Below are 14814 nucleotides of genomic sequence, written 5' to 3'. Positions count from 1 at the left end.
TTTGGCTTATTTATGCATGCAAGAACTGGGTACAGGCCAGAGATACAGGGGATGACAAGATTCATCAGAAAGAGAGTGGGAAGCAGAACAAGAGGATTGACTGCAATGCACTGCTGAGGGGAGCAGTGAGCGAGTCAGGAGAGGTCTGCCACATCATGTGGGTCACTCCCTGGCAGGGGATCAAGCTCATGTTGTAGTGGCCGTGGATAGCTTCATAGGCTGCGCTTCAAAACGTTGCGCCACCAGGGAGGACCCAGGTGATACATTTTTTAAGTGAAGAATTAAGTGAGAAAGAAAACTGCTAGATGTACATCTGTGTGTCCATATTAGCTGGACTTCTGGTGCTTTCTGAAGCCTCTCTAAGCTCCACTCCCCATCTGCCCCTAACTCCCCCAGCGCCTGGTGTCCTGACCCTCAGGCTCCTCGCTGTAGCTATCCTGGCTCCGATGTGGCGCATCTCCGAACTTTGTTGAGTGGGATATCATTCTGTAGGGACGATTTATTAACTCCCCCACAGAGCCAGGAGGCACTAAATAAATGGTCTCTTTATTGCTGTGACTTCCCATAACATGATTTGATGGTGCGGGATCTGACGGCAAGGGCTGGAAACCAGCTAGGCGGGGAAGTGACATGGGTAGGCCGTGGGCGTGAGTGTGGACGTGGCATTTGCCACGCCGCTGCTGCTTGAGGCGGGGGCCCACCGCTTGGAGGCCCACATGTTGACCCCAAGGGGGCTTCACGGTAGGCACTTGGTTCCACACCTTCGATTTTTACGAACTTGGCAGGCAACCTTTGTTACTAATTTAAAATGTTTTCTGACATGAACCACCTCTCTAGGCTGCCTAAGAGCCGGCACAGGTGGTGTGGCACTGCGAGGGCAGGGGTTGGATTTGACCTGCTGCTGCACCCCGTTTGCCAATGCGCCCCAAGATTTGAGAGTGCGTAGGGGCTGCCAGAAAGCTGGGTACGCCGTGCCCAGGCTCTCCCGGGGGGCAGAGTGCACACAGGTGGGCGCCGTCTTCTGGCTCAGTGCAGTGGGCCTGTGTTCCGGTTTAGCCGGAGAGAAGGGGGAGCTGCACCAGGACATCGGGTCACGGGCGTCCTCAGCTGCAGGACAGTGTCTCCCCTCTACCTCCACAGCGTGTGGCTGCACACAGTTGAGTGGGGGAGCGCCAGGCTCGTAGCTCCGGGGAGCAGGGGTGGTGTCCAGCATTCAGAAGTGAGCTGTGGGCAGCCAAGTCCAGGCTCAGAGCCATTCTCTTGTGTCACTGGGCTCAGGCTTCGAGTCCAGGTGGCACTTGGAAGAGTCTTTGAAGACTTGGGCTAGGCTGTGAGGGGACTCTAATTCCTGTCTGACTCTGGTGGCCCATAGGCTCCCTGACCCACACCCACGTGGGCCACTGGGGAAGTTGGGCTCAGTCATTATACTCACTTCACAGCTGCCCTGTCCCCTCTTAACCAGAAGACCCCCCACTCCTTAAAGAACAGACAACCAAACCCACCAGCCCTGCTGCCTAGACTGGCCCAGGAGGCCCCACAGGAGGGATATTCTTTCCTGTTCCGGTGTGTGTGAGGCTGAGATGAATGGCCGCAGGCTGCATAGTGGGTCCGAGGGGTGACAGGTGTTGGGGTTCCCCTGCCCATGGTCTCCATTCTGTCTCCCATGTGCTACACACGCAAGGTGGTGGTGTCCTTGGCGACCCTGGAGGATGGTGTGGGGGGACAGCTGGGGAACCTGGCCACCTTTAGGAAGGCAGGTTTAAGAGCGGCTGGCACTGGGACCCCCCACATCCCATTTCCTGAAGGTTGGAACTGAAAGGAAGAACTCAGAGAATTGTAACGGTTCTGGAGGGGGTTTGGGGGGGGGCTGGACAGTCATGGTGTGGAAAGGTGTACATGATTTTTGAGTTAGGAAAATATTGAAGGAAGAGCATGGTGTTGCACTGGGGGACCCCTGGGTTGTGGGTGTGATCTTGTGCAGAGCAGTGGCTAGAACACCGAATGGGCATCACCATGTCCATTAAAGAGAGAAGAGGGTTTGCAGACACCTTGCTCAGGCTGCCCTCTTCTGCCCTAGAGCTGAGCGAGGTGTTTGGGGTGCGTCTGGAGGATAGTGGCAGAAGGCAGTAGGGAAGCGTGTTCTCTTCTGTGCCGCAGCTTTGCGGGGAGGGAGGACCAGGGGACAGCGGAGGGCTAATGTGAACTTGGACCTGTAGGCTGTGAAGAAGCCTTTCAACGAGCCCCATGGAAACATGTCGTCTGTAGACTGCTGTAGCCTGAAAGCAAGGCTCCTCGTGACCATTTCTGAGAGGGCCCGCGGGCCTGCTGCGCTGGTGCAGAGCCCCTCAGCACTGCCCCCACGCAGTGCGGCGTGTCAGGTGCCCGTTGCCCGTGTTGGCGACACGCTGCCGCCTGTCCTTCCTCCCTGTAATGGAGGCTTCTTGAAGAATGTCCCCAAACACTGGTGCAAAGCAAAAATGACTTCTGTGTTCTTTTGTTTGCCGTTAAGCAGAAATCAAAGAGCAGTCTGCAGAAGAGGATGCTGAAGCAGAAGTGGACAGCGGCAGACAGCCAGCCCCGGGCCTCCAGCGGTCTGTGTCCGAGGAGTCGGCCAGCTCCCTGGTCTCGGTTGGCGTGGAAGCCAAAATCAGGTCAGCGGACGTGTGGAGCTGAGAGGCGCAGGGGCGGCGAGCTGGCCCCTGAGGTGTCCAGTGTGATTGGGGTGGGGGGGGGCGGTATTTCCCAGTCACTATTACAGGGGCAGCGCCCCTTGGAGCTGGCGTCGGCCTGCGCGGCTGGTCGAGGGCAGGCCCCCATCCCCTGGGCTCTGGGACCGGGCTGCTTATGACCCTGGCGCGGACCTGCGAGGAGCGCGGAGGAGCTGTCCTGATCTGCCCTTTCAGCTTGCCTGCTCGGGGGTCCTGCGCTTGCTCTCTGTGCTCTCCGAAAAGACACGCGGGCGGTTGGAATCTGCGTCTAGCTCAGCAGAGGCTTTGTGTGTGTGAGGCCTCCTGAGAGGCAGAGCTAACAGCACACACCCCACCCTTGGGCCCGCATACGCTGTCACCCGTTCTGCTGGGGTTCGGGGCTCCTCGGTCCGGGCGCCATCCTGTCTGGGCGCTGCTGGCCCCACGTGTGCAGAGCCACCTCCACCTTCCTCTGGGCGTGGCCACTTGGAGCTGCCCAGTCGCAGAGGGCAGGCACTGTCTCATCTTCACTGTCTTCCCTCGAACCTCCCGTGCTACATCCTGGACCCCACTGGAGAGACTGCTCCAGAGTCGTGCTGACCCTGTCGGGGCTGCGGCCTCACCCTAGCCATGGCCACCCTTGGGGCACTGGAGCTTCCTCTCCGTTTCTGTTGCTTCTCGTTTCTGCCCCCGTCCAGACCGTCCATTCTGGGCCCTAAGTCAGGCCCGCTGCCTGCGCTTAGGGGCTGCCTCTTACATTTCAGTTAAGTGTTCACTATATTCAAAGTTTCAGATCCATTCTGTGCTCTTCAGGCTCCAGCCTAACCCTAGTCACCTCCCTGACGTCAAGTGTCCTGCTTTTGTGGATACCATTGGGCCTCCCCGTGCCCCGTCAGGCTTCTGCCAGAGGCCCCCAATTCCTCAGGCCTCTCTCACATGGCTGACGCCCTGCAGCCCCCTTCCTCCCCTACAGGGGGCCCCTCCCGGCATCAGGTTGTAGCGGCCTGGGGTTGGGGGATCTGGTTGAAGACCTTGAGGTCTTACATGGCTCTTGGCAGGGGATCCCTGAAGCCCCATTTTTGGGGAGGACTTGAAAAGCTCAAGGGAGAGAGTAGGATAGGAAGCGGGACTGCTCCCGCTCGGCCCATGAGCTCGCTCTAGCTTCCTCCTTGCTCTGCACTCGCGGCCTCTGCTCCGCGCGGCCTGTCCCTTACTGCTCCCCGGCACCTGCAAAGGGGTACTGGGAGCTGCCTGTTGGGCAGTGGTCAATGTGATGGGGATACATACTCGCTCTCCAGGTGGGGTGCCCACCCCGGAGAGGTGGTTGTCAAGGAATGCGAGTGTCTTCTCGGGGCGCTGCACCTTCCGTGCCGAGGCGCTGCCTTGGTGGCCAGGCCCCAGCTCCTGCAGACCGAGCTCCGCCCCGTGCCGCTGCTCCCGTCGGCCGCCGCATCGCAGCTCCGGCCTCCTTCAGCCTGCGCCCTGGGAGCGTCCTGGTCGGCAGGTGTCCCCCCCCCCCACTGGTCTGCAGGTGCCCCAGGAGCTCACGAGGGGTGTGGTTCGCGATCTCTGAACGTCCAGCGTGGCACACTGGGCTGCCCCCGTGTTGAGCGGGTGTGTCCTCCTCGGGCAGGGGAGGCTCTGCCCAGGCAGGGGCCTGTCGCGGGGGTGGGGCTGTGCCTCTGCACCTCACTGCATCCAAGCAGAGGACCGCTCGCCCCTGGGGGTCAGGGGAACCCCACCGATGGGTGACCGCTCCTCCCTGACTCTCCCGCCTTTCCTGGTTCTTCATCAGATTTCTTGAGCAGTTCTGTAGAATGTTCTCGTTGTGGCCTGACTGTGGTGAGACTGCTGAGGCCTTATAGGCTGCGTGTGAGCAGGGTGGGGTGAGGGGCAGGCCTGAGCGCCCCGCTTCTCAGTACCCCGTGTCCTCCCACTGATGGCTGCTCCTTCTGGGTGCTTGTTCGGGAAGAAATGGGTTGGGACTCTGGCGCCCTGCGGGAAACGGGAACTTACAGGCTTAGAAAGCGACACGTTAAAATGCCAGGGAGGATTCGGCTGTAGCCTCTTTGAGGCAAGACCACAAGTGATTCTTTCAGTTTGCCTTCGGGGTGTTGGAGGCAGGCGACGGGCACGCACGGCACGCGGAAGCCTGCGAGGCGGACGTGCCGCCGCCGCCTGGCCGGGGCGGGGCCCGCTGCGGGCCTCTCCCAGCCTCGGTGTGCTGTGCCGTTCTTTTTGAATTTTTATTTTCTTGACTTCGACTTACAAGAAAATTCTGTTTTTCAAGAGTAGGCGAGATTGCCGTTGGCTTGGCGGCTTCTCTGGAAGCCATGCTGTGGGCGGAGCCCAGCGCGCAGCCGCAGCCAGCCCGGAGGGCTCCGGACGGCTCCGGACGGCTCCTAGGCGCGCGGGCCGTCTGCGCGCGGGGGCAGCCTTGCGTCTTGAAGCGCGCCTGTGGGGCGGTCTGCCCCGCAGCAGCCGAGTAAACAGCTGTCCCCTCTGTCGCCCGGCTTTGCCCCGCCAGTGAACAGCTCTGCGCCTTCTGTTACTGTGGCGAGAAGAGCTCCTTGGGCCAAGGGGACCTGAAGATGTTCCGGGGGACACCTGGGCTCACCTGGCCGGGGAGAAACCCGCCTTCAGACAAGAGGGACGTCGAGGACAACAGCAGCAGAACCTGTGAGCAGATGCAGAGCTCGGCACCACGGAAGCAGAGACAGAGAAAGTGAGCCATTTTGAATGTTAATGTCGGGGTGCACCCAGGGTTCATGCTCGGGTGGCTGTGGCAGCCCGTGGCTGGTCCTGAGCGGCTCCTCAGCCCCAGGGGCCTCGGACCCCTGTCACCGCAGACGCGTCTTTCCTCCCAGCTGCTCATTTAAGAGAAAAAGATTGTTGTCTTAACTGCCCAGTCACCAAATCAGTGTGATCACCATGGCTGAGTTTTAGAGGAAATCTTCAAATTGTTAACGGCAGCTAGCTCCGAGAGGTAGTTGATGGGTTTGTCTGATGAATGGAATGGAGAGGTGAGGAAACCTTAGGTCTTTATTTCCTCCAAACAAGCTTGACTTGCCTGTGTTAGGTGCCAGTAACTCAGGGCCTGCAGTTGTCATTCATTTTGTTGTTTTGGGGGTTGATCGAACGTTGACCTGCCCTGTAAGCTCTTGGGACGACAGTGTCAACTTCATACGTCATTGTCCGCAAGGAGACCCATCTAGGTCAAAGAAGATGCCCCCACCCTCAGTGCGGTAGGAGTCGAGGGAGCTGTGTTTGTCCAGCATGGACGTTCACCGCAGCCACCAGAACCCTTGTCTGGTATGTTTGCTTCGGAGTTAAATGTTGTTGCAGTTTAGAGCTCTGTTTAGAGACCACCTCAGTATGTGAGCTTAGCTCTGGAGACTGAGGGAGTAGAAGTTTCTGTAGTCCACGAGAAAGTATAGAAACTAATTTAGCGCGGAAGGCTAGCCAGCCTGCCCGGCCTCCCCTGGCCCAGACCAGCACCAGGCCTTTTATGCTCTCTTGCTTCATGGGCTGCTGCTTTTGGACCGCTGCCAGAGCCTTGAAGGCCTGAAGTAGGAAATGAAACAATAACAAGAATGAGAATATTGAAAAAGAACTTCAGGTGGCCCTGCTTCAAGGCCTTAGAAGGAGAGCTTAGTCTTGGGGCTTTGTGGGAGCCGCTCGTGGTCACTGCATCTTCATGTCCTAGGTAAACAGGTCCCTGCTCTGCAGACTCAGTCCAGCGGTGATTTGCAGGTCTGCCTGCCCTGGCCATTTTGGTTGCACGGCCTGCCTACGTGACAGTGATCTTAGCGGCACCCATTCAGGGCAGGCCGGTGGGGCCTCACCCACTTCTGAGCTGAGTTAATTTTTAGCGCTAATTTTTAGGGCTAAGATCATTATGTGAGTGTGACCTTGGCTTAATGGCAGTGTATACTTAGTGTTTGCCACGTTATTAAGTAATACAAACCACTAAATGATGCTTAGGAATGAAACGAATTTATTAAATTTGGGAATCATTTAGGAGTTGGCAATTAATTCAGCTTGGTAATGATTTTAAACATTTACAAAATAAATTGCTAATGAAACTATAAACCAGATAAACAGCTAATTTTTTTTATTTGAAAAGGAAACAGAAGAACGCAGTCAGGACTCTCCCTCTTCCTTTGTGGAATGTATTCTGGGTGACTTGCCTGCTATTGGCGACAAGCGGGCTGCTGTCACCTTTGGGCTCACAGCAGCGTGTGCCGAGTGGGCGTCACGCCGCCTGAGGAGCTGGCCACTCAGAGGCAGGGCCTCGCCCATTGGTCACACCCATGCTCCCCCTTTCCCCATCCTTACTGATACAAAGAAAACCCTTCAAAGCAGAGTCCTTTTCCCTGTCCTAACAATGATGGTTCATGTATAACCACATGTGTGTTCGTGTGCGTGTGTGTGTACATGTGTATAATATCTGGAGAGAGAGTGAGAGTCTCACTGTGGGCACTTATCAAAACGAGAACTTCCAAGTTAGCAGAGCAGGCCACATTAAAAAAAAAACTAAACTGCTAGACATAGATATTTCTGGTGGCTTTATATGTTTACACTCAGAACTGCTTGTTTAGGCCGCTAGCTGGGCTCTGCTGAGTGTTGGCATTGCAGCACCCCGGGCCAGCGCCCTGGCCGCTGTGCCCAGGCACCCGGACAGCCAGGGCTGGGGCTGCTGGATGTTGTGACTGGGCCTGGTGCTAGGGCACTTGATGTTCAGCAAGGGCAGCCACTGGCCCCGAGCACTTACCTGATGACCGCGGTCAGTGCGGAGAGCGGTGTGGGCCTGGGGCTCAGCTGCTTCGTGCTGTGGGCTTTGCAGTCACAGCTAGTCTCAGTCTGAGCGGCCGCTTTGGGCCAGTTCCTCACTCCCGGCTGAGTGTGGTGCTAGAGAGTGTGTGCTTCATGCCTCAGGCTGGTTGCCCTGCAGTGTCCAGGGCCGGGGATCCCAAGGGACACCTCCCACCTTCCCCCGGCTCCCACATTTACCCTGGAAATAACCGTTCTTCAGAAAGAATGAACTGCCGCCCTGTTGCAGCAGCCCTCTTCAAGGGAAAAGCAACTTTAAATGGTCTGATAGGATCGGGCTGTGTTTTAAAAGCATTTAAATAAGGCCAAAGGGAGTATTCATTGTGTGCTCAGATGCAGCGACCAGAATATCTTGGAGGGTCAGTTTTTTTAAAAAAATGATGGACGGCAGTGTAAGTCTGCAGCCAAGGTGTCACACTACCTGTGGACTTTGGAGCTTTCTTTTTATTGTAGGGTGGGGGTAGCCACCCTGCTCACGTGACATTACAGATAATGGACAGTGTTCGAGTTTCTTATTCCTAATGACAGTTGATTCAGCAACACATTGTATTGGTCATAGCTGAAGCAATTTTCTGTTTGTCTCACTTTCACCTTTACCCCCCCAGAGAGCGCTCCCCTCAGCAGAGCACCGTGTCTTGTGTGAGTGTGAGCACGCAGACGGCTTCCGAGGAGCAGGCCGGTAAATTATGGGACGAGCTCAGTCTGGTTGGCCTTCCGGACGCCATTGCTGTAGAAGCCTTACTGGACCCTGCAGGTATGCGCCAGTCTCCGGATCCGGCCCCCTGATTTGGCCAGCATTTGAAGTTCAGTGAATGGTTGATCCAGTAGAAACAGCTGTGATCTCACTGGTAAAGGGATCACTGTTTAGTCCACCTGCAGAGGTCTGCTCTTCTGACCTTGCCTACCTGGCTGGTTTGGCTCCCGATGCCGCCGCAGGTGATGCTTTCATAAGTACCCCGTTTTGCTATCGTGCAGACAGCCGGGCTGGGGCGATCTGACGGTTGAGGAAAGAGGAGCCCAGGGTGGCACGGCAGCCTGGTGGCCAGGCCTGCGGGGGAGGGCTGTGATGTCGCCCTACGGGCCTTCTGCGATCACAGCGTGTGACCTGGCTGGTAGACCGGGTGTCGCGCCATGGGGTTTGGACTAAACTTCCCTCTGTGGCTGAGCCCCGCCACAGCAGGCAGGGTCACGTGTTCTGTGGAGGTTCGAAGACTGAGCTGTTGAGCGCCAAGCGCTCGCCGGCCGCAAAGGGGGCGCTTTGTCACGCACCTCGCTGGTCAGAGCATGTTACATTACGTCCTTTGTAGTGGATGCGGTTCCCAAGCACATTTCTAATACAAAACAAATGGCTGAAAGCAGTTCTTTTTTGCTATCACTAACTCAGCCATCCTTAAACTTTTGTGCGCATCTGGAGAGTTTTATTGAAACATAGGCTGCCGGACACTGTGGCGAGAGCTTCTGAGTCGGGTTCTCAGCCGTGCTCCGAGGGCTTGGTGACACAGGAGCTCCCAGCTGACTCCGTGGCCCAGGGGCTGCCACGCGGCCGGCCACACGTGCCCGGGCTCGTGTCTTTGCTGTGAGCTTTCATCTGTTTGATGATCAGTCACTTGCTCCTGTTCGCTGTTACCCTTTCAGGCACTTGCTGGGCCCATCACCGCTGTGTCGAGTGGTCCCTGGGAGGTGGCCAGATGGAAGAGCCGTTACCAGTGAGCGTGGACAGAGCTGTTGTCTCAGGGAGCACAGAAGTAAGTAGAGGCAACTGCGTTTACCACACAGCTTAATGGTGTCTGCTGTAGTCCATCTGGAGGCTGCAGAAATTATTCTGAAGTGATTATTGTTCTGTAAAGACCCTTTAAGCAGGCAGTTGTGAATGTGTATCAAGAGTCTGTGAAAACAAATTGAAGCTGTGCAGTAAATGTTCAGGTTAAATATTAATATTTTGCATCTGAATCAGGCAGTTTCAGAAGTGAGAATCACTGCATATTAAGACAGAACTGTTTGGAAGTTCGCATTGCAAGACGAGACCTGACAGGCCTCGGCCGCATTAGAGGCCTCGGCTGTGGCGCCCTCCAGCAGGCACCATTCAGTGCGCCTTCTCGGGGCTGCCCGGCAGAGCTCTTGCAGCCTCCCCTCCTCAAGGCTTCTCTGGGGTTTGCGTGTTTTTGCAGAATGACACGCGGAAAGCAGGGCCTTCCCACTATAGACAGAAGCCCCTGGGCGGTGAGCTCGCTCTGCTACCGGCAGACCCGCCTGGGCTCGACGGGGCTGTTTGGGAGCAGGGCCCGCCCGCCAGAGCAGGTTCTCACCAAAGAAATGGTGGCGCCCTCGTGGTCTGAGCCTGGGTGCCCCTGGAAACAGGACGCAGGGCCAGGCTTGGAGTCAGGTCACGGCCCAGCCCGACAGCACCGGCGGCCTGCTGACAGAGGCGAGGGGCCCGCTCCGTCGCGTGTGTGGTTTGCAAGGTGATTACGTTGGCCTGCTGTTCCTCTTTGAACCACGAGCATAATTGGGAAGCCCCGGGTCAGGGCATACATGAGTGGCCAGAGGAAGACTGGAGATGGGGAGCCCCTCTTCTTGCCTGGATGCCTTCAGAAGTAGCGTTGGGTCATCATGTGGCGTGGAAAGGCGTCGCAGGAACGGGAGTGCACAAGGCCTTGGTACCCTTGTGGTGCTGGGTTGGGGGCTGTGTCCGCGGGCGCCGGGGAGCCTCGATGTGCGCGTGGTGCTGGCTGGCGTGGGTGCCCGCGCATCCTCCTCGCCCTGCTCCCAGCGGCAGAGCTTGCTCCCCCTGTCATTTTGTGCAGAAGACACTGTTTTGTTCCGTCAGTGCTTACAGCTCACAGACGAGCCAAATGGGATTCAGAGACCAGCCCACGCCCCCTTCTCCGACCTGTCTCGCAGTGGTGCTGGCGGCCGACAGGGCCTGAGGGAGGCGGCGGCGGGCGGGGACGCGCTCTCTGCTGCTTCTCCCCGGACCCGCACTGTCCAGAGCTGGCGCCGCGGCCTGGTGAGCAGCCCCGGCGTGGCACCGAGCCGCGGCCTGCCCTCAGAGAGCCAAGCCCGCGTCACCAGCGCCCTGGTAGCTCGCCACTCCGGCGGGTGCTCCTGCGATCCTCCGCAGGCACCTTCCTGACCGCCGTCCCCTAGCCCCTCGCCCTGGCTTACGCGAGACCTGCATCCCGCAGGGCCCGGCCGGCCTCCTCCAGCCCACTGTGCCGTCACTTGCCAGTGCCGCTAGCCGTGGTGCCTCTGCTCACAGAGCGAGACCTGTCAGGTGCGGGTCCGGGCCTGCTGGGAGTCTGGAGGAGTCACAGCGAGCTCGCCTTTTGGGGGTCACAGCTTTGTGCTACGCAGTGCGACCTCGAGGGCCGTTGGGCAGTGGCGGCGCCTGTGCGTTCTCTGGAGCCTCTCAGAAGTACCTTTGGACGCAGGACGCGTTTCTGCTTCATCCTTCGTCACGTTGCCGTGTGGCTGTGTCAGAACACGCAGCCCTGCTTTCAAAGGAAGGAAGCACTTCACCTACCTCTGTAAGATAAGCCGGCGTGTCAGCAGTGAGAATGTCGTGACTTACGGAAACTTGCGGGGCCTTGACCGTTTTATGATTTCTGATGTTTTAAATTATTCCAGAGTTTTGCTTTGCTTGAAATCCATTTGTTCAAAGTGGGAAAAAAAAGGGTCCTTATTTTTAATCACAGACGGTGGCAGTCACTAAGTAAACTGGTGATTGTGGTTGGGGTTGACCTGTGAAGTGAGCCCATCCTCCTTCTGAGGGCTCCCTGTTTTTGTGTCTTTTTCCTTTTAACATCTGTAACAGACACTCTAAAGACCCACAGCCAGACTCAGGCCTTTCGCCTGAGCTGGATGCGAGCAGGCCTCCGGCCCTCGGCCCACGCCGGTCGGCCCGCTCTGCTGCGGGCTTGCACGCCTTTGTTACAGGCCCCTGGACAGTGCGTCTGGCCTTTAAGTCCATCTCCAGCCTGGGTAAGTCGTACTGGCTGTGCGAATCTGGCCTCAGCCTTACTCTCACCAGCTCCGAGGCTGTAAGTGCTGCCCGGGCCAGGGTGGCACCTGTTTGGGCTGGCTGCCCCCTCCTGCCTCACAGGTGGGGCCCGGCATGGGCTGAGGAGGGCCTGCTGGCGCGCGGTGCTGCTGGCCTCTAGTGGCAGCGGCGCGTCCTGCAGGCACAGCGGTGGCCGGAGAAGGAGGGGACGGGCTGCTGATGTGTGCCTGAGGTGTGGAGCAGAAGCTTAACTTTTCTGTACCTGCCCCTCAGATGATATTCAGTATTTTCTGGGGTGCAGCCTGACTTTTGCCGGGGGAAAGAGTGGGGCAAACCAAGAACCCATGCTTCAGGGCAGGCCGTGCTCCCTTTTCCATTCTCCAGGAGCCCAGAGTGGCGACCACTGGAGGTCTCTGGAGAACAGGGCTCTAGGCAGAAGGCCTTGAACAAGATTTTAGAGTGTGAGGATGTGTGGGCTTGGGAGCTGAGGATGACAGGAGAGCAGCGTCGGGGCTGCACGTGTGGGTGTCCTAAGCCTGCACGCCTCCTGAGGCGTTCCACCAGTGAAGTTTCTTCCTAAGAAGAGCAGCGTGCGTTCATTAGCCTGAACTCTGCCTTCTGTGGTGAAACAGAAAGAGTCACTTTGATGACAGGAGCATTTAGGATTGCGCCCATAAGTAACAGCCAGTGAATTCCTGAATCCAGGTCTTCTGTAAGAGACGTGAAGGCAGAACGTTACAGGGGTCCGTGAGTAGTGCGGATCCTGTGTGGCTCAGGTGGGGGAGTTGAAGGTGAGTGAGTGCTGTGTTAAGCCGGCCTCTGGGAAATGGGAGGTTTGCTTTGGAATTGCTGCGCTTCAAAATCCATGAAAATTGTTGGGACCGAGTGTCTGAATTGGAATCATTTCCCAATCCATTTTCTCAATGAAGTACGTTAACCAAGAGGAAAAAAGAAGAGGGGAGCTTGACCCTCGGCCATGGCTCAGACGATCCATGAAGAGATGTCATGGAATAAAAGTGCTAGGAAGTATGCTAGGAATCATAGTGCCTCTGGGCTGCTATTTAAGGAGGCACAGACAGGGATCTGAGACGGGTTTTGTGTCACCAGGGCTTCTAGAAGCATTTTCTAAATACAACATAATCACGAAATGGGGGAGTTTCGGGAGTGAGCTCATTCTGACGCTGGGCGCTAATGTCGGCGATGCTTGCGTCACGTCTTGCCTGCTGGACGCAGTTCATCGTGCACAGTCAGGAGAAGCTGTGTTGTCTTCACTCTGAAATGCTAACGGGGGGATGTCAAAGATCTTTGTGGACCCACTTGTTCGTCAGGGCTCAGTACGAAGCGCAGACACAGCAGACCGCCCAGGCGTGACCAGGCTGCACTGCCCCTGTTCGCGCCGTGCCTGCCAGCCCCGCCTGCTGCCTCCAGCTGCGGAGCGGGCTTGCGGTAGCTCCGCGCTGAGAGCAGCAGGAAGCTTGGTAAAGTGTTTTTTTTTTTCCCCCAATGAAATATTTAGAGTCCTTAGAGAAAGGCAGGAGTGAGGATTTGAGGGAGTAAAGGCCCACTGGGGTAGGCTGTGCCTAGACATCCGCCAGACTCCAGCTGTCTTCCCCCAGGGACATCGCCCTGCCTAGAGAAGGCCAGCCGGGGACTGGAAGGCAGCTTCTGGCATCCCGTACAGCTGGGGTGAGGATAGGCTTTGGGGCCACCGACTGCTTGCTGTGGACGTGGGTCCCCGCCAGGCTGCACGCCGTGGCCTGCAGGTCAGCTCCGGCCCAGTGCCTGGGCTCACGCGGCCCGTGTTTGGACGTAAGCCTGTGTTTGGTGTAGTTTCATAGAATGCAGCTCACCACACATGAAAAACAGAGAAGTCTCCATTCGTTGTCCTTCAGGGAGCTGTGGTGCACCCCATCCTTACGGCAGCAAGGAGCGGCACTGGGGCCCTTGCGCGCGGCACGCCAGCCGATGGCTGGGCTGGCCCTGCACCTCAGTGGAACACGGCCCCCCAAGGCGCCGGGCCGAGCAGAGGCGCGTGGTCTCGGCAGACAGCCCCGCCAACTCCAAATACCTCTGTGAGCCAGGTGGACTCAAAGATGGCGGCGAAAAAACAGGGCTAATCTTAAAGCTCATTACTGGTGTACTAGCTTTGATTTCTTTGATTTCGTTAGGATTTCTCTTAAATTCATGCACAGGCACATTACTTTTTTAGCTAGGGGGAATTAATTAAAAGGTACTTGTAGTTTGGGCAGGGGAATAAAAAATGTTAAGGGTGTTTTAAAGTGCTCTGGAACTAAATGGAAAATACCAGTGTGAACTCATGATTTGGAAAAGTACCTCTTTGCCACGAGCGGTTCTATTTTGAGCAAGGAGCACCACAGCCCAAGAGGTAACGGAGATGCAGGTGCTCCCGAGCAGACCCACGGACGCGAACCCCTGAGACTTCATGTCCTCACAGCTCACGTTTGACTCAGCCACCCGTACACACCTAGAGGTCACCTCCCTCCCCCCGAATCTTCATGCTCTCTGGGCCTGCCGTTCTCCTGGTGGTCTGTAGCCTCGAGTCTCACCAGTGGGGGCCTCTGGCCAGTGGGCGTCTGGGCTGTGCTGCCGCTGCCGCGCCTCTCAGCCCTCGCGCGTGTGCTCTCTGGGACCAGCGTCTGCAGTTGTAGGCGCCCGTGCCAGTGCCCATACCCCTGGGCCGGGCGTCCACGCCAGCGACAGGAGGGTGACCAGTTTGGTGCACTCACTGGCCCTGCCCACCCTGCACTCACTTTCCTGTGGGGCACCGGCGGCTTGGCTTCCGGGATTGTGCTGCATCGTGTCAGTGGCCCGCCTGGCGGCCGGCGAGGCCCCTGCGTGCACCTCTGGAAAGCATCCCCTTTCTCTGACGCATGTGCGTCTAGAGGCCTCACAGTTTATTTATACAGTAAGGGCTCCTCGTGTTGTTCTTTGCGGTCATGTTAAAGGTCATAGATATGAGGATGATATTTGCTCGGGGCTTCTGATTTATGTATGTCGATAGCAACAGGACAACTGCCTATTCCCTTGACCTCGGGGGAGAAGGCACCTTCTCAGGGAAGGCTCTGAGGTTCTGCTTCGTTTCTAAGATGGAATTGAAACATTTATCCACTCCACAGACCGGTGTGGGGGGAAGACCAGATGTAAAGTAAGCGAAATGTTGATTCTGTCTTCGAAATGTGGGCGCAGTCAGCAGAGGCCTAACCATGGAGGCCCTGCGGAGCTTGCCCTTCCTGGGGAGCCATCACCCCGTCTGGCGGCTGAACGCAGCGCCGC

General features: G+C 57.2%; 1 protein-coding gene across 1 annotated transcript in view; it reads left to right on the top strand.

The window, feature by feature from the left end:
* Positions 1-14814, top strand: part of KMT2C (lysine (K)-specific methyltransferase 2C) — a 118880-nt gene that overhangs the window by 12967 nt on the left and 91099 nt on the right. The window contains exons 2-5 of the mRNA XM_012733869.1: positions 2513-2651; positions 5215-5412; positions 8126-8274; positions 9156-9265. Of these exons, the coding sequence (XP_012589323.1) occupies positions 2513-2651; positions 5215-5412; positions 8126-8274; positions 9156-9265 (596 nt within the window). The remainder of the gene's footprint in view (positions 1-2512; positions 2652-5214; positions 5413-8125; positions 8275-9155; positions 9266-14814) is intronic.

This window comes from Condylura cristata, unplaced genomic scaffold, assembly GCF_000260355.1.
Source record: "Condylura cristata isolate star-nosed mole 26May11 unplaced genomic scaffold, ConCri1.0 scaffold00042, whole genome shotgun sequence".
NCBI classification, from domain to species: domain Eukaryota; kingdom Metazoa; phylum Chordata; class Mammalia; order Eulipotyphla; family Talpidae; genus Condylura; species Condylura cristata.
The sequence above is the reverse complement of the archived record's forward strand: the minus strand, read 5'-3'. Positions and strand labels throughout refer to the sequence as shown.